This window comes from Saccostrea echinata, unplaced genomic scaffold (genome assembly GCF_033153115.1).
Source record: "Saccostrea echinata isolate AGI-Se365-2 ecotype Australia unplaced genomic scaffold, CSIRO_AGI_Sech_v1 ptg000033l, whole genome shotgun sequence".
Taxonomy (NCBI): Eukaryota; Metazoa; Mollusca; class Bivalvia; order Ostreida; family Ostreidae; genus Saccostrea; species Saccostrea echinata.
This window is the reverse complement of record NW_026889782.1, coordinates 4,449,392-4,476,595: the sequence shown is the minus strand read 5'-3', so window position 1 is coordinate 4,476,595 and position 27,204 is coordinate 4,449,392. Positions and strand designations below refer to the sequence as shown.

Here is a 27,204-nt window from a genome sequence, read left to right as displayed (position 1 = left end):
CTCAAGAACAGCAAGGGCATTATTAGTCATATTGATAAGGAAAAATCCTCAGATAGTGTAGATTCAAGTTTTTTTTTCAAATCATGATCCCCAGAGGTAGGGTGGGGCCATAATAAGGGATCAAAGTTTTACATAGAAATAAAGGGCAAAAAATCTTCAAAATTCTTCTTAAGAACAACAAGACCATGATTAGTCATATTAATATGAAAACTGCTCAAGTAGTGTAGATTCAAGTTTGTACAAATCATGACCCCATGGTAGGGTGGGGCCACTTTGTGGGATCAAAGCTTTACATAGGATTATATATAAAGGCAGAAATCTTCTTATTGACAAGAACAGCAAAGTCATGATTATTCATATTTATATGAAAGCATCCTCAGGTAGTATATATAGATTAAATTTTGTTGACGTCTTGAACCCCCCGGGGGGGGGGGGAGGTCAGCTGAGGCAATTGACGGGTATTTTCTCTCTTTCAGACATCTACGTGGGCCAAAAAATTAAATGGAATAATATTAGAATTTTTTTTTGTTACGCCCCGCCATGAATAGGGCCGGGGCATATAGAGTTTGTCATGTCCGTCTTCCGTCCTTCCGTCTGTCCTTTCTTCGTGCTTTGCATTTAGCTCAGTTTAAAGCTCGGTGTCAAAGACACTATTCAAGATATTTTGACTAACTTCATATTCTGATACATATTGATGAAAGCTATCGACTGCATCAGCATGTTTGGAATTTGACTTTTCCTTTGACCTTGACCTCACTATTCTTAAATTAGTGTTTCGCTTCAGTTTTGAATAAATCATTCAAGACATTTTTATCAAACTTAATATGCTGGTATGTATTAGTGAGAGCTATTCTACTGCATAAAAAAAATTGACCTTGCACTTTCCTGTGACCTTCGCCTCACTTTTCTTTAATTTTCATATTGCTTACATTTAAAGAAACCATTTTAAGATATTTTTATGTAAGCTTATGCACTTATACATTAGTTGATGAGAATTTTTCATCTATATCCAATATTTTAGATCTCAATTTCAAAGAGACCGTTCACGGTAGCTCAGTCGGTAGAGCGCTCGCTCCGTGATCGGGAGGTCGTGAGTTCGAATCTCGGCCGCGACAGACCTAAGTCGATAAAAAATAGGTAGCAACTGTTCCTTCGCCATGCGCTCGGCACTTTGAAGTGAAAGTTGCGGGTTCTTCGGATGAGACCTTAAAAACCGTGGCCCCGTGTCACGGCAGGCGTTGGCACGATAAAGATCCCTCACTGCTCAATGGCCCTGAGTGCCGAGTAAAGGTCAAAATTTGAAGCCCTTCACCGGTATAAGGTGACGTCTCTATATGAGTGAAAAATTCTCGAATGGGACGTAAAACAACATACAATCAATCAATCAATCAATTTCAAAGAAACTATTCAAGATATTTTCATCAAATTTCATACACTAATATAATTTTTTGTGTTGCATTCCTAATAACACTCGATGGGGCATTCTTGTCCTATGGACATATTTCTAGATTAATTGATCACATTAGGATTTTATACTATGTAATTCATATTGCAACTAGAATGACATCTCTCCCAGATATGTGAAAAAAAATAAGTGTACAATCATGGCTTTGATGAAAATCTTATTACAAAAAGACACAGCCAGAATTTTTTTATGATTTGTTACAAATGTCACATGAAACACCTATTAGAATAAAAATTCTAAAACATTATTGCACATTTACTGGACACCACCAACCATCTCCCAAAAGATGATTAGGCTACTGTGTAAAATGTAAGAGGAGTTCAGGGAACCAGGGGCTTTTTGCATAAAAAAAGTCATTTTTTGACCCCCAGAGTGAAAATGAAAATTCTGAAAACTTATTGCATATCTACAGGACACCACCAACCATCTCCCAGAAGATGATTAGGCTACTGTGTAAAATGTAAGAGGAGTTTGAGGAAGAAGAAAGTGTGAAAGATGGACGGACGGACATGAGTAACAACAATATACCCGAACTTTCTTTAGAAAGTGAGGGTATAAAAAAGTGCCTTAAATTATGTTAAAATATCTAAATACAATTCAAATTATGTGTATAAATAAGGAGATATAACACCTTATATGTTGATAAGGCAATAAAATATAAGACAATATACAAGTTATAAAATAACAAGTGCAGAGACCTTTACGCTTTCGTAGAAAACTGTATGCTTTACAAGAAAAGTATTGTTGATAAGAAAACGGTGCATTTTAAAATTGAAAAAGGAATCAAAATTGTTGGCCTTGCTTAAAATTATACAAATTAAACATCGTCTTTATTGTAGTCTCTCTACGGAAAAAAATATCAAGATGTCTTCATATAAAAAGAATATGTTATATAATAAATGGAGTTAAAGGATAATTAGTTTTCTTTCACTTTTTCCTATGAGTAAAGGCAAAAGCTAAGACAACACTTGGAATTCCTGATTTTCATTATATAATCAGAAAAGTGCGAGAATTTAGAAGTATATATATATTTATTTCAAGCGAAACCAAGAACTTAGCAGCATATCGTTTGTACGGGCACTTAGCTGCATCATCGGCTTTTTAAATTAAATCAATAACCTAACTTAATAATCTAAAACAACTATAATGTTTTTAAAAAAAGCCATGTAAACAAGTAGTTTATCGGCGAAAAACAATACTTTTTTATGAAAAGCATTACTATAACGGCGAAGTAAAAAATAATTGTTTCTAAAGAAATTAACAAAAATGAATGGTAGTGTTTAGTTAGAAAATAAGTGAGTTAACCTTCACCCTTTTAATAAAAAAAATGATGTAGATAAGAGACCGGTGCATTTATAACACTGAAAAAGTATCAAAAATTGTTAACCATTCTTAAAATTATGTAATTTAAACTTCGTCTTTATTGTCGTTTCTTTGCGGAAAAATATGACAAGATGTCATAAATAAAAATAATATGTTACATAATAAATGGAAGAAAGAGATAATTAATTTCTTTTTCTCACTTTTTTATTACTAAAAGTAAAGTCTCAGACAACACTCACGAATGATTGATCCTCATTATAATCAGAAACGTGCGAGAAATTAGATGTATATATATTTACCTATCCGAAACCTAGCACTTAGCGGCATTTCGTCTGTATAGGCACTTGGCGGTACATGTAACATCGCCTTTTTCAATTAAATTAATAACTCAACTTAATAATCAAAGCCAACTATAATTTTGAAAAAGGCATTTAAACAAGTTGTATATCAGCGAACAGCAATACTTTTTTTATGAATTGCATTACTATAACGACGAAGTAAAAAAGATTTTTTTCTACGGAAATAAAAAAATGAATGGAAAAGTTTAATTCGAAAATAAATGAGGAAACCTTCACACTTTTCAAAAAAAAAAAAAAATGTTGATGATAGAACGGTGCATTCATAATATTAAAAGAGCATCAAAAATTATTGGCCTTGCTAAATTGATACAATTAAAACTTCGACTTTATTGTCGTCTCTCTACGGAGAAAATGTCAAGAAGTCTTCAAATTAAAAGAATATGTTACAAAATAAGTTGAGTTGAAGGACAACTGATTTTTTTCTCACTTTTTTTAATAAATAAAGTTAAAAGCTAAGACAATACTCACGAATGATTAATCCTCATTATAATCCGAAAAATGAGAGAATATAGAAGTATATATTTTTATTTAACCGAAACCAAACACTTAGTGGCATATCTTCTGCACAGGCATTCGGTGGCAATATCACCTTTTACAATTAAATTAATAACTCAACTTAATAATAAAAACCAGCTATAATTTAAAAAAGGCATGTAAACAAGTTGTATATCAGCGAAGAACAATACTTTTTTATGAATAGCATCACTATTACGGCGATGTAATAAATAAATGTTTCTAAAAAAAAAAAAAAAAAAAAAGAAAGAAAGCAGAAAATAAATTGAAGAGTTTAGTTAGAAAATAAATGAGTAAATCTGTACGATTTCAAGGAAAATAATGTTGACGGTACATTTATAAAATTGAAAAAGTATCATTGCTTAAAATCATACAAATTAGACAACGTCTTTATTGTCGTCTCTCTATAGAGAAAATGTCAAGATGTCTTCAAATCAAAAGAATATGTTACATAATAAGTTGAGTTGAAGGATAATTGATTTTCTCATATAATTCAGTAATTAAAGGTGAAAGCTTAAACAACACTCACGAATGATGTAAACAAGTGGTATATCAGCGCAGAACAGTACTTTATGAATAGCATCACCTTAACGGCGATGTAATAAATAATTGTTTCTACATGTAAAAAAAAAAAAATAACAAAAAAAGAATTGAAGAGTTTAGTTAGAATATAAATGAGTAATTCTGTAGGATTTTCAAGGAAAAAAAAATTGATAAGAAAACGGTGCATTTATGCAATTGAAAAAAAATCATAAATTGCTGGCTTTGCTTAAAATTATACAAATTAAACAAGGTCTTTATTGTCCTCTCTCTACGGAGAAAATGTCAAGATGTCTCTAAATAAAAAGAATATGTTACATAATAAGTTGAGTAGAAGGATGATTGATTTTTTCACATAATTCAGTAATTAAAGGTGAAAGCTAAAACAACACTCACGAATGATAGATTCTCATTTTAATCCGAAAAGTTCGAGAATTTAGAAATATATATTTTTATTTAACCAAAACCAAACTCTTAGCGGCATATCGTCTGTATAGGCACTTGGCGGAAACATCGACTTTTACAATTAGATTAATAACTCAACTTAATAATAAAAAACAACTATACTCTTTTAAAAGAGGCATGGGTATATCAGCGCAGAACGGTACTTTTTTATGAATAGCATCACTATAAGGGCGATGTAATAAATAATTGTTTCTAAAAAAAAAATTAAGAAAAAAAGAATTGAAGAGTTTAGTTAGAAAATAAATGAGTAATTCTGTAGGATTTTCAAGGAAAATAATGTTGATAAGAAAACGGTGCATTTATAAAATTGAAAAGTATCATAAATTGCTGGCTTTGCTTAAAAGTTTACAAATTAAAGTCTTCATTGTCGTCTCCCTACGGAGGAAATGTCAATATGTCTTCAAATAAAAAGAATATGTTAGATGATAAATTGAGTTGAAGGATAACTGATTTTTTTTCACTTTATTCAGTAATTTAAGGTGAAAGCTAAGACAACACTCACGATGATTGATTCTCATTATAATCCGAAAAGTGCGAGAATTTAGAAGTATATATTTTTATTTCACCGAAACCAAGCACTTAGCGGCATATCATCTGTATAGGCACTTGGCGGCAACATCGCCTTTTCAATTAAATTTATAACTTGATAATCAAAACCAACTATAATGTTTTGAAAAAGGCATGTAAACAAGTTGTATATCAGCCAAGAACAAAACTTTTGTATGAAAAGCATCACTATAACGACGTAATAAAAAAGATTTTTTTTTCTAAAGAAATTAACAAAAAATGAATGGAAGAGTTCAATTCGAAAATAAATAAGGAAACCTGTACTGTATGCTTTTCAAAAAAAATAATGTTGATGATAGAACGGTGAATTCATAATATTAAAAGAGCATCAAAAATTGTTGGCCTTGCTTAAATTATATAATTTAAACTTCGTCTTTATTGTCGTCTTTCTACAGAGAAAATGTCAAGATGTCTTCAAATCAAAAGAATATGTTACATAATAAATTGAGTTGAAGGATAGCTGATTTTTTTCTCACTTTTCTCATAAGTAAAGGTAAAAGCTAAGAAAACACTCACGATTGATTTATTCTCTTTATAATCGGAGAAATGCGAGAATTTCAAAGTATATATTTTTATTGAACCGAAACCAAGCACTTAGCGGCATATCGGCTGTATAGGCACTTAGCGGCAATATCGCCTTTTTCAATTAAATTATTAACATAATAATCAGAAGCAACTATATGTTTCGAAAAAGCCATGTAAACAAGTTGTATATCAGCCAAGAACAATACTTTTTTATGAATAGTATCACTATAACGGCGATGTAATAAATAATTGAAAGAGAAATTAACAAAAAATGAATGGAAGAGTTTAGTTAGAAAATAAATGAGTAATTCTGTAGGATTTTCAAGGAAAATAATGTTGATAAGAAAACGGTGCATTTATAAAATTGAAAAGTATCATAAATTGCTGGCCTTGCTTAAAATCATACAAATTAAACGACGTCTTTATTGTCGTTTCTCTACGGAGAAAATGTCAATATGTCTTCAAATAAGAAGAATATGTTAGATGATAAATTGAGTTGAAGGATAACTGATTTTTTTTCACTTTATTCAGTAATTTAAGGTGAAAGCTAAGACAACACTCACGATGATTGATTCTCATTATAATCCGAAAAGTGCGAGAATTTAGAAGTATATATTTTTATTTCACCGAAACCAAGCACTTAGCGGCATATCATCTGTATAGGCACTTGGCGGCAACATCGCCTTTTCAATTAAATTTATAACTTGATAATCAAAACCAACTATAATGTTTTGAAAAAGGCATGTAAACAAGTTGTATATCAGCCAAGAACAAAACTTTTGTATGAATAGCATCACTATAACGACGTAATAAAAAAGATTTTTTTTTCTAAAGAAATTAACAAAAAATGAATGGAAGAGTTCAATTCGAAAATAAATTAGGAAACCTGTATGCTTTTCAAAAAAAAAAAAATAATAATGTTGATGATAGAACGGTGAATTCATAATATTAAAAGAGCATCAAAAATTGTTGGCCTTGCTTAAATTATATAATTTAAACTTCGTCTTTATTGTCGTCTTTCTACAGAGAAAATGTCAAGATGTCTTCAAATCAAAAGAAAATGTTACATAATAAATTCAGTTGAAGGATAGCTGATTTTTTTCTCACTTTTCTCATAAGTAAAGGTAAAAGCTAAGAAAACACTCACGATTGATTTATTCTCTTTATAATCGGAGAAATGCGAGAATTTCAAAGTATATATTTTTATTGAACCGAAACCAAGCACTTAGCGGCATATCGGCTGTATAGGCACTTAGCGGCAATATCGCCTTTTTCAATTAAATTATTAACATAATAATCAGAAGCAACTATATGTTTCGAAAAAGCCATGTAAACAAGTTGTATATCAGCCAAGAACAATACTTTTTTATGAATAGTATCACTATAACGGCGATGTAATAAATAATTGAAAGAGAAATTAACAAAAAATGAATGGAAGAGTTTAGTTAGAAAATAAATGAGTAATTCTGTAGGATTTTCAAGGAAAATAATGTTGATAAGAAAACGGTGCATTTATAAAATTGAAAAATATCATAAATTGCTGGCCTTGCTTAAAATCATACAAATTAAACGACGTCTTTATTGTCGTTTCTCTACGGAGAAAATGTCAATATGTCTTCAAATAAAAAGAATATGTTAGATGATAAATTGAGTTGAAGGATAACTGATTTTTTTCACTTTATTCAGTAATTTAAGGTGAAAGCTAAGACAACACTCACGATGATTGATTCTCATTATAATCCGAAAAGTGCGAGAATTTAGAAGTATATATTTTTATTTCACCGAAACCAAGCACTTTGCGGCATATCGGCTGTATAGGCACTTGGCGGCAAAATCGCCTTTTATAATTAAATTGATAACTCAACTTAATAATCAAAACCATCTCTAATTTTGAAAAGGCATATAAACAAGTTGTATATCAGCGAAGAAGAATACTTTTTTATGAATTGCATTACTATAATGGCGATGTAATAAATAATAATTGTTTCTTTAAAAATACAGCAAAAAAATGAATGGAAGAGTTTAATTAGTAAATAAATGAGTAAATCTGTAGGATTTTCAAGGAAAATAATGTTGATAAGAAAACGGTGCATTTATAAAATTGAAAAGTATCATAAATTGCTGGCCTTGCTTAAAATCATACAAATTAAACGACGTCTTTATTGTCGTTTCTCTACGGAGAAAATGTCAATATGTCTTCAAATAAAAAGAATATGTTAGATGATAAATTGAGTTGAAGGATAACTGATTTTTTTCACTTTATTCAGTAATTTAAGGTGAAAGCTAAGACAACACTCACGATGATTGATTCTCATTATAATCCGAAAAGTGCGAGAATTTAGAAGTATATATTTTTATTTCACCGAAACCAAGCACTTAGCGGCATATCATCTGTATAGGCACTTGGCGGCAACATCGCCTTTTCAATTAAATTTATAACTTGATAATCAAAACCAACTATAATGTTTTGAAAAAGGCATGTAAACAAGTTGTATATCAGCCAAGAACAAAACTTTTGTATGAATAGCATCACTATAACGACGTAATAAAAAAGATTTTTTTTTCTAAAGAAATTAACAAAAAATGAATGGAAGAGTTCAATTCGAAAATAAATTAGGAAACCTGTATGCTTTTCAAAAAAAAAAAATAATAATGTTGATGATAGAACGGTGAATTCATAATATTAAAAGAGCATCAAAAATTGTTGGCCTTGCTTAAATTATATAATTTAAACTTCGTCTTTATTGTCGTCTTTCTACAGAGAAAATGTCAAGATGTCTTTAAATCAAAAGAATATGTTACATAATAAATTGAGTTGAAGGATAGCTGATTTTTTTCTCACTTTTCTCATAAGTAAAGGTAAAAGCTAAGAAAACACTCACGATTGATTTATTCTCTTTATAATCGGAAAAATGCGAGAATTTAACAGTATATATTTTTATTGAACCGAAACCAATCACTTAGTGGCATATCGGCTGTATAGGCACTTAGCGGCAATATCGCCTTTTTCAATTAAATTATTAACATAATAATCAGAAGCAACTATATGTTTTGAAAAAGCCATGTAAACAAGTTGTATATCAGCCAAGAACAATACTTTTTTATGAATAGTATCACTATAACGGCGATGTAATAAATAATTGAAAGAGAAATTAACAAAAAATGAATGGAAGAGTTTAGTTAGAAAATAAATGAGTAATTCTGTAGGATTTTCAAGGAAAATAATGTTGATAAGAAAACGGTGCATTTATAAAATTGAAAAATATCATAAATTGCTGGCCTTGCTTAAAATCATACAAATTAAACGACGTCTTTATTGTCGTTTCTCTACGGAGAAAATGTCAATATGTCTTCAAATAAAAAGAATATGTTAGATGATAAATTGAGTTGAAGGATAACTGATTTTTTTCACTTTATTCAGTAATTTAAGGTGAAAGCTAAGACAACACTCACGATGATTGATTCTCATTATAATCCGAAAAGTGCGAGAATTTAGAAGTATATATTTTTATTTCACCGAAACCAAGCACTTTGCGGCATATCGGCTGTATAGGCACTTGGCGGCAAAATCGCCTTTTATAATTAAATTGATAACTCAACTTAATAATCAAAACCATCTCTAATTTTGAAAAGGCATATAAACAAGTTGTATATCAGCGAAGAAGAATACTTTTTTATGAATTGCATTACTATAATGGCGATGTAATAAATAATAATTGTTTCTTTAAAAATACAGCAAAAAAATGAATGGAAGAGTTTAATTAGTAAATAAATGAGTAAATCTGTAGGATTTTCAAGGAAAATAATGTTGATAAGAAAACGGTGCATTTATAAAATTGAAAAGTATCATAAATTGCTGGCCTTGCTTAAAATCATACAAATTAAACGACGTCTTTATTGTCGTTTCTCTACGGAGAAAATGTCAATATGTCTTCAAATAAAAAGAATATGTTAGATGATAAATTGAGTTGAAGGATAACTGATTTTTTTTCACTTTATTCAGTAATTTAAGGTGAAAGCTAAGACAACACTCACGATGATTGATTCTCATTATAATCCGAAAAGTGCGAGAATTTAGAAGTATATATTTTTATTTCACCGAAACCAAGCACTTAGCGGCATATCATCTGTATAGGCACTTGGCGGCAACATCGCCTTTTCAATTAAATTTATAACTTGATAATCAAAACCAACTATAATGTTTTGAAAAAGGCATGTAAACAAGTTGTATATCAGCCAAGAACAAAACTTTTGTATGAATAGCATCACTATAACGACGTAATAAAAAAGATTTTTTTTTCTAAAGAAATTAACAAAAAATGAATGGAAGAGTTCAATTCGAAAATAAATTAGGAAACCTGTATGCTTTTCAAAAAAAAAAAATAATAATGTTGATGATAGAACGGTGAATTCATAATATTAAAAGAGCATCAAAAATTGTTGGCCTTGCTTAAATTATATAATTTAAACTTCGTCTTTATTGTCGTCTTTCTACAGAGAAAATGTCAAGATGTCTTCAAATCAAAAGAATATGTTACATAATAAATTGAGTTGAAGGATAGCTGATTTTTTTCTCACTTTTCTCATAAGTAAAGGTAAAAGCTAAGAAAACACTCACGATTGATTTATTCTCTTTATAATCGGAAAAATGCGAGAATTTCAAAGTATATATTTTTATTGAACCGAAACCAATCACTTAGCGGCATATCGGCTGTATAGGCACTTAGCGGCAATATCGCCTTTTTCAATTAAATTATTAACATAATAATCAGAAGCAACTATATGTTTTGAAAAAGCCATGTAAACAAGTTGTATATCAGCCAAGAACAATACTTTTTTATGAATAGTATCACTATAACGGCGATGTAATAAATAATTGAAAGAGAAATTAACAAAAAATGAATGGAAGAGTTTAGTTAGAAAATAAATGAGTAATTCTGTAGGATTTTCAAGGAAAATAATGTTGATAAGAAAACGGTGCATTTATAAAATTGAAAAATATCATATATTGCTGGCCTTGCTTAAAATCATACAAATTAAACGACGTCTTTATTGTCGTTTCTCTACGGAGAAAATGTCAATATGTCTTCAAATAAAAAGAATATGTTAGATGATAAATTGAGTTGAAGGATAACTGATTTTTTTCACTTTATTCAGTAATTTAAGGTGAAAGCTAAGACAACACTCACGATGATTGATTCTCATTATAATCCGAAAAGTGCGAGAATTTAGAAGTATATATTTTTATTTCACCGAAACCAAGCACTTTGCGGCATATCGGCTGTATAGGCACTTGGCGGCAACATCGCCTTTTATAATTAAATTGATAACTCAACTTAATAATCAAAACCATCTCTAATTTTGAAAAGGCATATAAACAAGTTGTATATCAGCGAAGAAGAATACTTTTTTATGAATTGCATTACTATAATGGCGATGTAATAAATAATAATTGTTTCTTTAAAAATACAGCAAAAAAATGAATGGAAGAGTTTAATTAGTAAATAAATGAGTAAATCTGTAGGATTTTCAAGGAAAATAATGTTGATAAGAAAACGGTGCATTTATAAAATTGAAAAGTATCATAAATTGCTGGCCTTGCTTAAAATCATACAAATTAAACGACGTCTTTATTGTCGTTTCTCTACGGAGAAAATGTCAATATGTCTTCAAATAAAAAGAATATGTTAGATGATAAATTGAGTTGAAGGATAACTGATTTTTTTTCACTTTATTCAGTAATTTAAGGTGAAAGCTAAGACAACACTCACGATGATTGATTCTCATTATAATCCGAAAAGTGCGAGAATTTAGAAGTATATATTTTTATTTCACCGAAACCAAGCACTTAGCGGCATATCATCTGTATAGGCACTTGGCGGCAACATCGCCTTTTCAATTAAATTTATAACTTGATAATCAAAACCAACTATAATGTTTTGAAAAAGGCATGTAAACAAGTTGTATATCAGCCAAGAACAAAACTTTTGTATGAATAGCATCACTATAACGACGTAATAAAAAAGATTTTTTTTTTTCTAAAGAAATTAACAAAAAATGAATGGAAGAGTTCAATTCGAAAATAAATTAGGAAACCTGTATGCTTTTCAAAAAAAAAAAAAATAATGTTGATGATAGAACGGTGAATTCATAATATTAAAAGAGCATCAAAAATTGTTGGCCTTGCTTAAATTATATAATTTAAACTTCGTCTTTATTGTCGTCTTTCTACAGAGAAAATGTCAAGATGTCTTCAAATCAAAAGAATATGTTACATAATAAATTGAGTTGAAGGATAGCTGATTTTTTTCTCACTTTTCTCATAAGTAAAGGTAAAAGCTAAGAAAACACTCACGATTGATTTATTCTCTTTATAATCGGAGAAATGCGAGAATTTCAAAGTATATATTTTTATTGAACCGAAACCAAGCACTTAGCGGCATATCGGCTGTATAGGCACTTAGCGGCAATATCGCCTTTTTCAATTAAATTATTAACATAATAATCAGAAGCAACTATATGTTTTGAAAAAGCCATGTAAACAAGTTGTATATCAGCCAAGAACAATACTTTTTTATGAATAGTATCACTATAACGGCGATGTAATAAATAATTGAAAGAGAAATTAACAAAAAATGAATGGAAGAGTTTAGTTAGAAAATAAATGAGTAATTCTGTAGGATTTTCAAGGAAAATAATGTTGATAAGAAAACGGTGCATTTATAAAATTGAAAAATATCATAAATTGCTGGCCTTGCTTAAAATCATACAAATTAAACGACGTCTTTATTGTCGTTTCTCTACGGAGAAAATGTCAATATGTCTTCAAATAAAAAGAATATGTTAGATGATAAATTGAGTTGAAGGATAACTGATTTTTTTCACTTTATTCAGTAATTTAAGGTGAAAGCTAAGACAACACTCACGATGATTGATTCTCATTATAATCCGAAAAGTGCGAGAATTTAGAAGTATATATTTTTATTTCACCGAAACCAAGCACTTTGCGGCATATCGGCTGTATAAGCACTTGGCGGCAAAATCGCCTTTTATAATTAAATTGATAACTCAACTTAATAATCAAAACCATCTCTAATTTTGAAAAGGCATATAAACAAGTTGTATATCAGCGAAGAAGAATACTTTTTTATGAATTGCATTACTATAATGGCGATGTAATAAATAATAATTGTTTCTTTAAAAATACAGCAAAAAAATGAATGGAAGAGTTTAATTAGTAAATAAATGAGTAAATCTGTAGGATTTTCAAGGAAAATAATGTTGATAAGAAAACGGTGCATTTATAAAATTGAAAAGTATCATAAATTGCTGGCCTTGCTTAAAATCATACAAATTAAACGACGTCTTTATTGTCGTTTCTCTACGGAGAAAATGTCAATATGTCTTCAAATAAAAAGAATATGTTAGATGATAAATTGAGTTGAAGGATAACTGATTTTTTTTCACTTTATTCAGTAATTTAAGGTGAAAGCTAAGACAACACTCACGATGATTGATTCTCATTATAATCCGAAAAGTGCGAGAATTTAGAAGTATATATTTTTATTTCACCGAAACCAAGCACTTAGCGGCATATCATCTGTATAGGCACTTGGCGGCAACATCGCCTTTTCAATTAAATTTATAACTTGATAATCAAAATCAACTATAATGTTTTGAAAAAGGCATGTAAACAAGTTGTATATCAGCCAAGAACAAAACTTTTGTATGAATAGCATCACTATAACGACGTAATAAAAAAGATTTTTTTTTCTAAAGAAATTAACGAAAAATGAATGGAAGAGTTCAATTCGAAAATAAATTAGGAAACCTGTATGCTTTTCAAAAAAAAAAATAATGTTGATGATAGAACGGTGAATTCATAATATTAAAAGAGCATCAAAAATTGTTGGCCTTGCTTAAATTATATAATTCAAACTTCGTCTTTATTGTCGTCTTTCTACAGAGAAAATGTCAAGATGTCTTCAAATCAAAAGAATATGTTACATAATAAATTGAGTTGAAGGATAGCTGATTTTTTTCTCACTTTTCTCATAAGTAAAGGTAAAAGCTAAGAAAACACTCACGATTGATTTATTCTCTTTATAATCGGAAAAATGCGAGAATTTAACAGTATATATTTTTATTGAACCGAAACCAATCACTTAGCGGCATATCGGCTGTATAGGCACTTAGCGGCAATATCGCCTTTTTCAATTAAATTATTAACATAATAATCAGAAGCAACTATATGTTTTGAAAAAGCCATGTAAACAAGTTGTATATCAGCCAAGAACAATACTTTTTTATGAATAGTATCACTATAACGGCGATGTAATAAATAATTGAAAGAGAAATTAACAAAAAATGAATGGAAGAGTTTAGTTAGAAAATAAATGAGTAATTCTGTAGGATTTTCAAGGAAAATAATGTTGATAAGAAAACGGTGCATTTATAAAATTGAAAAGTATCATAAATTGCTGGCCTTGCTTAAAATCATACAAATTAATCGACGTCTTTATTGTCGTTTCTCTACGGAGAAAATGTCAATATGTCTTCAAATAAAAAGAATATGTTAGATGATAAATTGAGTTGAAGGATAACTGATTTTTTTTCACTTTATTCAGTAATTTAAGGTGAAAGCTAAGACAACACTCACGATGATTGATTCTCATTATAATCCGAAAAGTGCGAGAATTTAGAAGTATATATTTTTATTTCACCGAAACCAAGCACTTAGCGGCATATCATCTGTATAGGCACTTGGCGGCAACATCGCCTTTTCAATTAAATTTATAACTTGATAATCAAAACCAACTATAATGTTTTGAAAAAGGCATGTAAACAAGTTGTATATCAGCCAAGAACAAAACTTTTGTATGAATAGCATCACTATAACGACGTAATAAAAAAGATTTTTTTTTCTAAAGAAATTAACGAAAAATGAATGGAAGAGTTCAATTCGAAAATAAATTAGGAAACCTGTATGCTTTTCAAAAAAAAAAATAATGTTGATGATAGAACGGTGAATTCATAATATTAAAAGAGCATCAAAAATTGTTGGCCTTGCTTAAATTATATAATTCAAACTTCGTCTTTATTGTCGTCTTTCTACAGAGAAAATGTCAAGATGTCTTCAAATCAAAAGAATATGTTACATAATAAATTGAGTTGAAGGATAGCTGATTTTTTTCTCACTTTTCTCATAAGTAAAGGTAAAAGCTAAGAAAACACTCACGATTGATTTATTCTCTTTATAATCGGAAAAATGCGAGAATTTAACAGTATATATTTTTATTGAACCGAAACCAATCACTTAGCGGCATATCGGCTGTATAGGCACTTAGCGGCAATATCGCCTTTTTCAATTAAATTATTAACATAATAATCAGAAGCAACTATATGTTTTGAAAAAGCCATGTAAACAAGTTGTATATCAGCCAAGAACAATATTTTTTATGAATAGTATCACTATAACGGCGATGTAATAAATAATTGAAAGAGAAATTAACAAAAAATGAATGGAAGAGTTTAGTTAGAAAATAAATGAGTAATTCTGTAGGATTTTCAAGGAAAATAATGTTGATAAGAAAACGGTGCATTTATAAAATTGAAAAGTATCATAAATTGCTGGCCTTGCTTAAAATCATACAAATTAATCGACGTCTTTATTGTCGTTTCTCTACGGAGAAAATGTCAATATGTCTTCAAATAAAAAGAATATGTTAGATGATAAATTGAGTTGAAGGATAACTGATTTTTTTTCACTTTATTCAGTAATTTAAGGTGAAAGCTAAGACAACACTCACGATGATTGATTCTCATTATAATCCGAAAAGTGCGAGAATTTAGAAGTATATATTTTTATTTCACCGAAACCAAGCACTTAGCGGCATATCATCTGTATAGGCACTTGGCGGCAACATCGCCTTTTCAATTAAATTTATAACTTGATAATCAAAACCAACTATAAGGTTTTGAAAAAGGCATGTAAACAAGTTGTATATCAGCCAAGAACAAAACTTTTGTATGAATAGCATCACTATAACGACGTAATAAAAAAGATTTTTTTTTCTAAAGAAATTAACAAAAAATGAATGGAAGAGTTCAATTCGAAAATAAATTAGGAAACCTGTATGCTTTTCAAAAAAAAAAAAAATAATGTTGATGATAGAACGGTGAATTCATAATATTAAAAGAGCATCAAAAATTGTTGGCCTTGCTTAAATTATATAATTCAAACTTCGTCTTTATTGTCGTCTTTCTACAGAGAAAATGTCAAGATGTCTTCAAATCAAAAGAATATGTTACATAATAAGTTGAGTTGAAGGATAGCTGATTTTTTTCTCACTTTTCTCATAAGTAAAGGTAAAAGCTAAGAAAACACTCACGATTGATTTATTCTCTTTATAATCGGAAAAATGCGAGAATTTAAAAGTATATATTTTTATTGAACCGAAACCAATCACTTAGCGGCATATCGGCTGTATAGGCACTTAGCGGCAATATCGCCTTTTTCAATTAAATTATTAACATGATAATCAGAAGCAACTATATGTTTTGAAAAAGCCATGTAAACAAGTTGTATATCAGCCAAGAACAATACTTTTTTATGAATAGTATCACTATAACGGCGATGTAATAAATAATTGAAAGAGAAATTAACAAAAAATGAATGGAAGAGTTTAGTTAGAAAATAAATGAGTAATTCTGTAGGATTTTCAAGGAAAATAATGTTGATAAGAAAACGGTGCATTTATAAAATTGAAAAATATCATAAATTTGCTGGCCTTGCTTAAAATCATACAAATTAAACGACGTCTTTATTGTCGTTTCTCTACGGAGAAAATGTCAATATGTCTTCAAATAAAAAGAATATGTTAGATGATAAATTGAGTTGAAGGATAACTGATTTTTTTCACTTTATTCAGTAATTTAAGGTGAAAGCTAAGACAACACTCACGATGATTGATTCTCATTATAATCCGAAAAGTGCAAGAATTTAGAAGTATATATTTTTATTTCACCGAAACCAAGCACTTTGCGGCATATCGGCTGTATAGGCACTTGGCGGCAAAATCGCCTTTTATAATTAAATTGATAACTCAACTTAATAATCAAAACCATCTCTAATTTTGAAAAGGCATATAAACAAGTTGTATATCAGCGAAGAAGAATACTTTTTTATGAATTGCATTACTATAATGGCGATGTAATAAATAATAATTGTTTCTTTAAAAATACAGCAAAAAATGAATGGAAGAGTTTAATTAGTAAATAAATGAGTAAATCTGTAGGATTTTCAAGGAAAATAATGTTGATAAGAAAACTTTGCATTTATAAAATTGAAAAGTATCATAAATTGCTGGCCTTGCTTAAAATAATACAAATTAAACGACGTTTTTATTGTTGTCTCTACGGAGAAAATGTCAATATGTCTTCAAATAAAAAGAATATGTTAGATGATAAATTGAGTTGAAGGATAACTGATTTTTTTTCACTTTATTCAGTAATTTAAGGTGAAAGCTAAGACAACACTCACGATGATTGATTCTCATTATAATCCGAAAAGTGCGAGAATTTAGAAGTATATATTTTTATTTCACCGAAACCAAGCACTTAGCGGCATATCATCTGTATAGGCACTTGGCGGCAACATCGCCTTTTCAATTAAATTTATAACTTGATAATCAAAACCAACTATAATGTTTTGAAAAAGGCATGTAAACAAGTTGTATATCAGCCAAGAACAAAACTTTTGTATGAATAACATCACTATAACGACGTAAGAAAAAAGATTTTTTTTTTCTAAAGAAATTAACAAAAAATGAATGGAAGAGTTCAATTCGAAAATAAATTAGGAAACCTGTATGCTTTTCAAAAAAAAAAATAATGTTGATGATAGAACGGTGAATTCATAATATTAAAAGAGCATCAAAAATTGTTGGCCTTGCTTAAATTATATAATTTAAACTTCGTCTTTATTGTCGTCTTTCTACAGAGAAAATGTCAAGATGTCTTCAAATCAAAAGAATATGTTACATAATAAATTGAGTTGAAGGATAGCTTCATCACTATATCACGATATCACTATAACGGCGATGTAATAAATAATTGAAAGAGAAATTAACAAAAAATGAATGGAAGAGTTTAGTTAGAAAATAAATGAGTAATTCTGTAGGATTTTCAAGGAAAATAATGTTGATAAGAAAACGGTGCATTTATAAAATTGAAAAATATCATATATTGCTGGCCTTGCTTAAAATCATACAAATTAAACGACGTCTTTATTGTCGTTTCTCTACGGAGAAAATGTCAATATGTCTTCAAATAAAAAGAATTTGTTAGATGATAAATTGAGTTGAAGGATAACTGATTTTTTTTCACTTTATTCAGTAATTTAAGGTGAAAGCTAAGACAACACTCACGATGATTGATTCTCATTATAATCCGAAAAGTGCGAGAATTTAGAAGTATATATTTTTATTTCACCGAAACCAAGCACTTTGCGGCATATCGGCTGTATAGGCACTTGGCGGCAAAATCGCCTTTTATAATTAAATTGATAACTCAACTTAATAATCAAAACCATCTCTAATTTTGAAAAGGCATATAAACAAGTTGTATATCAGCGAAGAAGAATACTTTTTTATGAATTGCATTACTATAATGGCGATGTAATAAATAATTATTTCTTTAAAAATACAGCAAAAAATGAATGGTAGAGTTTAATTAGAAAATAAATGAGTAATTCTGTAGGATTTTCAAGAAAAATAATGTTGATAAGAAAACTTTGCATTTATAAAATTGAAAAGTATCATAAATTGCTGGCCTTGCTTAAAATTATACAAATTCAACGACGTCTTTATTGTTGTCTCTCTACGGAGGAAATGTCAATATGTCTTCAAAAAAAAAAAGAGTATGTTACATAATAAGTTGAGTTGAAGAATAACTGATTTTTTTCACTTTATTCAGTAGTTAAAGGTGAAAGCTAAGACAACGATCACGATGATTGATTCTCATTATAATCCGAAAAGTGCGAGAATTTAGAAGTATATATTTTTATTTCACCGAAACCAAGCACTTAGCGGCATATCATCTGTATAGGCACTTGGCGGCAACATCGCCTTTTCAATTAAATTTATAACTTGATAATCAAAACCAACTATAAGGTTTTCAAAACTCCATGTAAACAAGTTGTATATCAGGCAAGCACAAAACTTTTGTATGAATAACATCACTATAACGACGTAAGAAAAAAGATTTTTTTTCTAAAGAAATTAACAAAAAATGAATGGAAGAGTTCAATTCGAAAATAAATTAGGAAACCTGTATGCTTTTCAAAAAAAAATAATGTTGATGACAGAACGGTGAATTCATAATATTAAAAGAGCATCAAAAATTGTTGGCCTTGCTTAAATTATATAATTTAAACTTCGTCTTTATTGTCGTCTTTCTACAGAGAAAATGTCAAGATGTCTTCAAATCAAAAGAATATGTTACAAAATAAGTTGAGTTGAAGGATAACTGATTTTTTTCTCACTTTTTTCACTTTTTAAGTAAAGGTAAAAGCTAAGACAACATTCACGTACGATTTATTCTCTTTAAAATCGGGAAAATGCGAGAATTTAAATGTATATATTTTTATTGAACCGAAACCAAGCACTTAGCGGCAATATCGCCTTTTTCAATTAAATTATTAACATAATAATCAGAAGCAACTATATGTTTTGAAAAAGCCATGTAAACAAGTTGTATATCAGCGAAGAACAATATTTTTTTATGAATAGCATCACTATAACGGTGATGTAATAAATAATTGTTTCTAAAACAGTAAACAAAAAATGAACGGAAGAGTTTAATTGAAAAAAAAAAGTAAACCTGTACCCTTTAAAAAATATGTTGGTAAGAGAACGATGTATTTATAACATTGAAAAAGTATTAAAAAATTGTTGGCCATTCTTAAAGTTATATAATTTAAACTTTGTCGTTATTTTCATGTCTACGGAGAAAATTACAGGATGTCTTAAATAAAAAGAAAACGTTATATAATAAATGGAAGAAAGAGATGACTAATCTTTTTTCACTTTTTTATTAGAAATGGTAAAATCTTAGACAACACTCATGAATGATTGATTCTCATTATAATCAGAAAAGTGCGAGAATTTAGACGTATACATATTCATGCAATCAAATCCAAGCACTTAGTGGCATATCGTCTGTATTTGCGGCAACATCGGCTTTTTCAATTAAATTATTAACTCAACTTTATAATCAAAAACAATTAAAATGTTTTCGAAAATCCATGTGAACAAGTAGTATATCAACGAAGATCTTTTTTTTTTATGAATCTCATTACTATAAATGCGAAGTAATAAAAGATTTCTACAGAAATTAACAAAAATGAAATGAAGAGTTCATTTAGAAAATACATGAGTAAATCAGTACGCTTATAAAAAAAAAATGTTGTTAATAGGTCGGTTCATTTATAACACTAAAAAAGTATCAAAAATTGTTGGCCTTGCTTAAAATTATACAAATTTAACAACGTCTTTATTGTCGTCTTTCTGCAGAGAAAATGTCAAAATGTATTAATTTCAGTAAAATTTCATACTTTTATCACTTGTTATGTTAAGGTATCTTAACTTCAAATAAATAAAGAACATTTATAAGATAATTTACTGAAAGAATTTAAAATTTATTCATCATATATATCGTTTGTTTTCCACTAAGTGCCAAGTGTTGTTTTCAAACTTGATGCCTCAGAATTTTCGCAGCCCTAAGGGAGTGGACAAGATACACCTGCTATATGAGTTCTATGCATTGATCAGTACTAATAGAAAGAATATTCCGTACTAAAAATTAAAATATCAATCGAAGACCTTACAATTTGTATGATACACGTCTAACATAAAACGACAAAATTATAGGTTATACTTGAATTTGTTTTCAAAGACATTATATCGTCCGTATAAACAAAGATTTCAAAGTTCTGTAATAATCTGGATCCTGATATAATAAATCTTTAAAATGTATGATTCTGAAAAGTACCTGAATAAACATTGTGAACGTTAATTACTGAAAATTTTTTATCACATATTTATCAATAATCTTTATAGTAAAATTTGTTAAGATTTCGGAGAAGAAGTTAAAAATATGATAATTTTAAAGAAATCGAAAACCAAAAACACACGGTAGATTAATTGACGACCGCTGAACACTATATGTTCAATAAGAATAGACATCATAAAAAAAGGATATTTCGATCAAGATAAAAATAATATGCTTCCAAACTCTTTTAATTTTCCTATAATAAGAAAGTTTAAACTAAATTTAAATTAATATCATTTTATAATTTTCATTTTCTATGGGAAAAAATGTATATAAGCCGTAAGAGTTCACAAGACCTCAATAATGTTTTCTAATAGAACATACAAAGTTCAAGGCAATTGTGAACAAATGAAATATCAAATCAGCGTTTTAGATGTTACCAAGTACAATTTTACTGTACATATACGCCTATGTAAATCCGCTCCTCAACCTAATTTCGAGACGGGGCGTAACTCAGTTTTGTTTTGGTTTATTTTTAGAACAATAAAGTTTTGAAAAAGCAATGCAAACAAGTAAAATACCAGCGAAGAAAAATACTTTTTTCATGAAATGTATTACTATAACGGCGTAGTAATAAATGATTGTTTGTACAGAGATTAACAGTAGATGAATGGAAGTGTTATTTATCTTTCTTAGAAAATATATGAGTATACATTAGTAAACCTGTACGCTTTTCAAACAAAAAATTACGTTAATTAAAAAACGTTGCATTTATAAAATTGAAAAAACTATCAAAGTTTGTTGGCCTTGCTTAAAATTATACAATTAAAACAACGTACATCTACATTGTCGTCTCTCTGCAGAGAAATGTCAAAATGTTTTTTTTGTTTTTGTTTTTTTTTAAGGATATATTATTGGAGTTGAGCAAAATAATTGATTTTTTTTTTACATTTTCACGAGTAAAGATATTAGGTAAAACAACAGAAACAAATGATTAATTCACAATATAATTAGAAAACTCTAAAAAATATTAGATATACAGTGAGTTTTCAAGAAGGTTGGAGAAGTTTTGTCCCTTTCTAATTTCTCTATGCCGCTAAGTGATGGAAGAATTTAGAGGCATCAAGTTTGAAAACAGCACTTGGCACTTAGTGGCAAACACGAAGTATATATGATGAATATTTTTTTATTCCTTCGCTTAATTTTCTCACAAATGATTTTTATTTGTTTGAAATCAAGATACCTAATCATTTCAACTGATAAAAGCATAAACAATTACTTCATTTAATTGAAAAAGCCGATGTTGCCGCTAAGTGCCTACAGTAACGATTTGCCGCTAAGTGTTTGGAGTCGGTTATATATATATATATATATATATATATATATATATATATATATATATATATATATATATATATATATATATATATATATATATATATCTTCTATGCTATAAGCTGGGGAGTGCCAATGCATATGCAGTGGGTATAGAATATTTCCAATAAAAGTTTAAAGCTTATATAATTTATCAAAGTATAGTACATGTGCATGTATATGTATTGACTTTTGGCTTATTTCATTCATACATACATACATACATACACAGATCTATAACTATTTATCCAAAAAGACAGTTACTAGAAAATTGATAAACTGGGTCAGCGTTTCAATTTCGAGTTGTTTCATATGAAACAACACTTTACAGATAAAACTGTCACTATTATAACAAGTCTAAAGATCTCAAGTTGCATGCAAATATTAATCACATCTTTAAGTTTTTAATGGCAATATGATTTAATAATATTGGTATGATATGAATATGACTAAATTTGCTGTAATTCTTTTTAATAGCATTTTGTTGATGGGATCCCCTCTGAAAGATACCCAGATCCAGTGTCTGCACTTGCCACCAGCTGTGACTCAATAACACCAAGGCGTAAACTACCAACCAAAAGATCGCATATCAGCTTTAGTAATATTAATGCTTCTCATGGATGTTCGTCGATGCGAAAAATTCTAGCAGACACAGCTGCTGTTGAGTAAGTTCTAAATAAGTGTTTAAGTACATTTCATGTTTTATGTACTGAATTTTCTTTGAAAGTCATGCTTTAATTTCATTGTTTCAATTTAAAGGAATGTGAACATTATGACTGATATGTGCAGTAGTACCATGCCACAACCCTTGGAACCCTCAGTTCAGTCTCTGTGTAGTTCAGCTATCGAAACAACACCAGATGATAATTCAGGTAATATCTTAAATATGTGAATATGTTTTACATTATGCATTCAAGTGGTACCATCTGAAATCAGAATTACAGTATGAAGGATAATGTTGTTTATTTGATCTCAAAAATATAAACATGCTTCTACAAAAATGTCAAACAATCAATCAGAATCATTTTTGCATGAATGGCTTAAAGTGATGTACATAAAACTCGGACAATTTTTGGATCAAGGCATCCATAGTAGATGTGTGGGGAAAATTCTTTCTACATAAAAGTCTTGCTTGGTGTAAGTAATAAAGTCACAAAAAGGGGCCACAGATATGAGCAGTTGACCCTGAATTTGATACCAGTGAGCATGCCCATGTTTTAAAGAATACAAATCACCATTTTTTTGGAGGAAAAAATCTTTTCTTGTCTCACAAGCTTCACAAATAGAGATGTCTCTGACAGAATAGGGGCACTTGATTTCAATTATGGCTGTTGTTGATTCCTCACACATTATACCATCAGGTGTGGCACCTAGAAAGGGCAAATCTGGATTAACAATCAAGCCTACATCATGAAGGTGATTTCCTGTTTTTCTTATATACATTTGTTTAGCTACATGTTCATTTGCTTTCCCATAGGATGTAGATGATGATGTAAACTCTTTTTTCTGAAAGGTATTTTTCAAAAATGTCTCATTTATATCCTTTTTCCTTCTCATTATGAGTCCAAAATTGGAAGCAGTAATTCTTTTTTTCCGTTCCATATTTCATCTTTGGTCAAAACTTTGAGAGAGAGTTGATTTTTCTAACTCAATGGCTTCACTCAAAGTTAAATTTAGGTCTTTCCATTCATGAGCAAGTTGTTGAATATTCTGGAGATCACAGGAAGGTAAGGCCTTGGGAAATACTGTATCTCCACAACTCCATGCAGTTCGGGGTTTTGTGATTGGCTGAATGAGTGGTGCCTGAATAAAATAATTGAATATTGATTAAGGACCCTCTGTACACTAGAGGAAAATATTTTTTGGACATTGAGAAAATAATAGTGTGTAAAGGTGTAAGTATTGAGCTTATCTATCACATTTTCAACATGGGTGCCTTGCATTTACCCCCAGGAAAAATGTTCAAAGACAATGAAGTACTGATGAACAGAAATCAGTGTTGTTTACTTAAGTGGACAAAATACCTGCAAATGAATTGTTCTATCTATTCCTCTTGACCTATTAAAGTGTTATGAATGCTTGATTTGATCACAAATTAAGTAATAAACTGTATATTCCAATTTATTTTATTCTTGATCAAAGGACAGATCGCTCTATCTGCATAAAAATACCACAAAATCAGAACTCTTTAGTGTGCAGTGTATAGAGGGCTGTTAAATACCACTGTATGTACACGTTAGTTTGAAAAAGCCTATTCAGATATTGGGTATAGCTTGTACAAAATACATGTACTCAGTTACATTTTAGAACACAGCTAGGTTTAAATAAAATAAAATCTATACACATCATATATGTTTTTTGCAGGTGGTACATTTTATCCACTGAACCTTTTGGCTGTTGTTGCAGAAAATAAGGCATTGGTGGAAGAGAGAGAAAAGCTGCTTCAAAACAATTCTGAATTTCAGCAACAGTTTCTACAACTCCAAAAGTTGCAGGAAAGGTGTTTTGGGTGTCACAAGCTCAAGGAAAAGGATTACAAGTATTACACAGGATTTTCTTAGGATCAGTTTGATAGTGTGTACAAGTTTTTAGCTCCAACAGATGAAGATCCTATTAAGTGGGGTAAAACAGTAAAAGGAGCCAAATCTCTATCAACTGTAGACCAACTTCTACTAGTTTTGATTAAACTCAGACAAAACTTTGATTTTCAACATATTTCACATTTGTTTAATGTATCTTCACAAGACTCTAGTGCAATATTTACTCACTGGATCAGCTACATATTTTTTAGACTTGGTAGTTTAGATATTTGGCCACATCGAAATACTTTAATTGAAAATATGCCAGAGAGTTACGAGAAAGACTTTCCAGATACCCTTGTTATCATTGACTGTACGGAGCTAAAGGTACAAAAACCAAGTTCTCTTCATCGCCAAAGCCAGTGCTATTCGGACTACAAATCGAGCACAACTTTCAAGGGACTAGTTGGCATTGATCCACGAGGTTCTGTGATATTTTCCTCCATGTTGTTTTCTAAGTCAATATCTGATAAAGACATCACAGAGAAAAGTGGTTTTCTTAAACTTCTCTCAGACCTTATAAAGTGTGGAAAGCTACGGAATGGCGATGGAATAATGGTTGACAAAGGTTTCCATATTGAGAAAGAGATCGAAGCCGTTGGACTCAAACTAAATATACCACCATTTGCATCCTGTGCATCACAGATGAAAGCTGATGAAGTTACAGAAACAGTTAAAATAGCTAAACATCGAGTTCATGTTGAACGAGCTATTGCTCGCATAAAGCAATTCAAGATCCTAGCAGGGAAAATTAGTTTGTCTTTTTTCAGCATCATTGATCAAATATGGTTAACTTGTTGTTTATTGACAAACTTCATGAATTTTTTGATTCAAGATAAAAACACTGATGAACCTTGCTTTTTTGTCCTTGCTTTCTTTTATAAGGTATATAATTTTTACAATGAAGTTTTAAGTGGATATGAAATATACTCACATGATAACTAAGAGCTGAACCAATCAACTGCTCTCCAAGTGGAGCATTTACAGTATTTACAGTCCAGTTTGTTGTTGTCACCAGGTATGAAATAGGACTCTGCTTCAATTTCTTCAGTTCCTGAATATCATCTGAATTTATGTCAATCTTCCTGAAAAAAATCACACTGTACATAATCATTAACAGAATTTGACAATCCTGGTATTACCAGTTTTATAAACATAGTTTGGAACACTTGCATAGAATACTCCTACAGGTTTTGTATTTACAGTAAAACACACTTATAACAAAGTGACAGGGTTGGATGATTTTGCTTCATTATGAAGATATAATTAGAGACCTTAAAAACCGAGGCCCCGTGTCATGGCAGGTATTGGCATGATAAAGATCCCCCACTGTTCAATGGCCTTGAGTGCTGAGTAAAGGTCAAAATTTGAAGCCCTTCACCGGTATATGGTGATGTCTCTAAATGACTGAAAAATTCTCGAATGGGACATAAAAAAACATACAATCAACCAATCTGATAAGTGTGTTTTACTGTACATACTTTGTCAATACCTATTCCAAATAAAGTGATAGTCATAATGCTATCATACATCACATGTTCTGAAAAATAAAAAGCATTCATGCTTGGAATGACATTTACCTGGTATCAATATAGGATGCTATCACAGGCTTTCTTTCTCTCTCAAGATTTGTTGGACGGGATATAATCATTGTCGAAACAGGTTCAGCTTTTATTTTCTCACCACGAGGTTTGTCCCATTGCTGGGGCAAACTGGTTGAAGAAATTTCTGATGGAACCTCCTTATACCCAGAGATCTTCCACTGCTCCAGTATATTGATAACTGCCAAGACATGTGCACATTGACCAGACATCCTACAACAGATAATTTTTTATTACTGCTATATATGTTTGATGATGGTGAGAAATTCATATAAATACACTACACATAGTAACATGAAGTGTATTAAAATTAAAGTACAGTATTACCATGGTATAAGAACAAAACCACATGAATTTTAGACTTAATGACAGAAATGTGTAAATAGATAGGTATTATACTAGTATTCCCTCACTCTTGTATCACATATATATATATATCAAAATACAATTTCTCTCTCCCTCTTCTCTCAAAATAGAATAATTCTCTGTCTCTCACCACAAATAAAAAAAAAATAAGTCTAAATTAAAAAAAAAATACAGACCTCAGAATCTTCATTCGGATGATACTTTATGTCGACATCCTTTGAAGATGCCAACTGCATGCATAAACTTTGTTCAAAAGAGGAAAAAAAAATTGGAACTGCATGATAACAAAGATTTCAAGAGGTGAACCAGAACAATATAACCTTAAATCTAACATGTAAACAAAGCAAAAATTTAATAAAATAAAGACACTGAACATCAATCGTTTAACTACCCAGCTTTACAACTGCAATGTGCATCATTGAAGCTCTTCTCTTGTAGATTAACATCAAGATCAACACGGTGGGGTTCTTCACTCT

General features: G+C 29.8%; 2 protein-coding genes across 2 annotated transcripts in view; one reads left to right on the top strand and one right to left on the bottom strand.

Annotated features, from left to right (window-relative positions):
- LOC133198954 (uncharacterized) overlaps positions 1-25,617 on the top strand; it is a 119,440-nt gene extending 93,823 nt beyond the window's left edge. The window contains exons 2-4 of the mRNA XM_061334854.1: positions 22,660-22,847; positions 22,942-23,054; positions 24,547-25,617. Of these exons, the coding sequence (XP_061190838.1) occupies positions 22,660-22,847; positions 22,942-23,054; positions 24,547-24,743 (498 nt within the window). The 3' untranslated portion in view covers positions 24,744-25,617. The remainder of the gene's footprint in view (positions 1-22,659; positions 22,848-22,941; positions 23,055-24,546) is intronic.
- Positions 23,218-26,583, bottom strand: LOC133198955 (uncharacterized). Its single transcript, XM_061334855.1, has 3 exons — positions 26,342-26,583; positions 25,696-25,846; positions 23,218-23,985 (listed from the first exon to the last, which is right to left on the bottom strand). The coding sequence occupies exons 1-3, from the start codon at positions 26,572-26,574 to the stop codon at positions 23,788-23,790; spliced, it is 582 nt and encodes a 193-aa protein (XP_061190839.1). The 5' UTR covers positions 26,575-26,583; the 3' UTR covers positions 23,218-23,787.
- Positions 26,584-27,204: the final 621 nt, after the last annotated feature.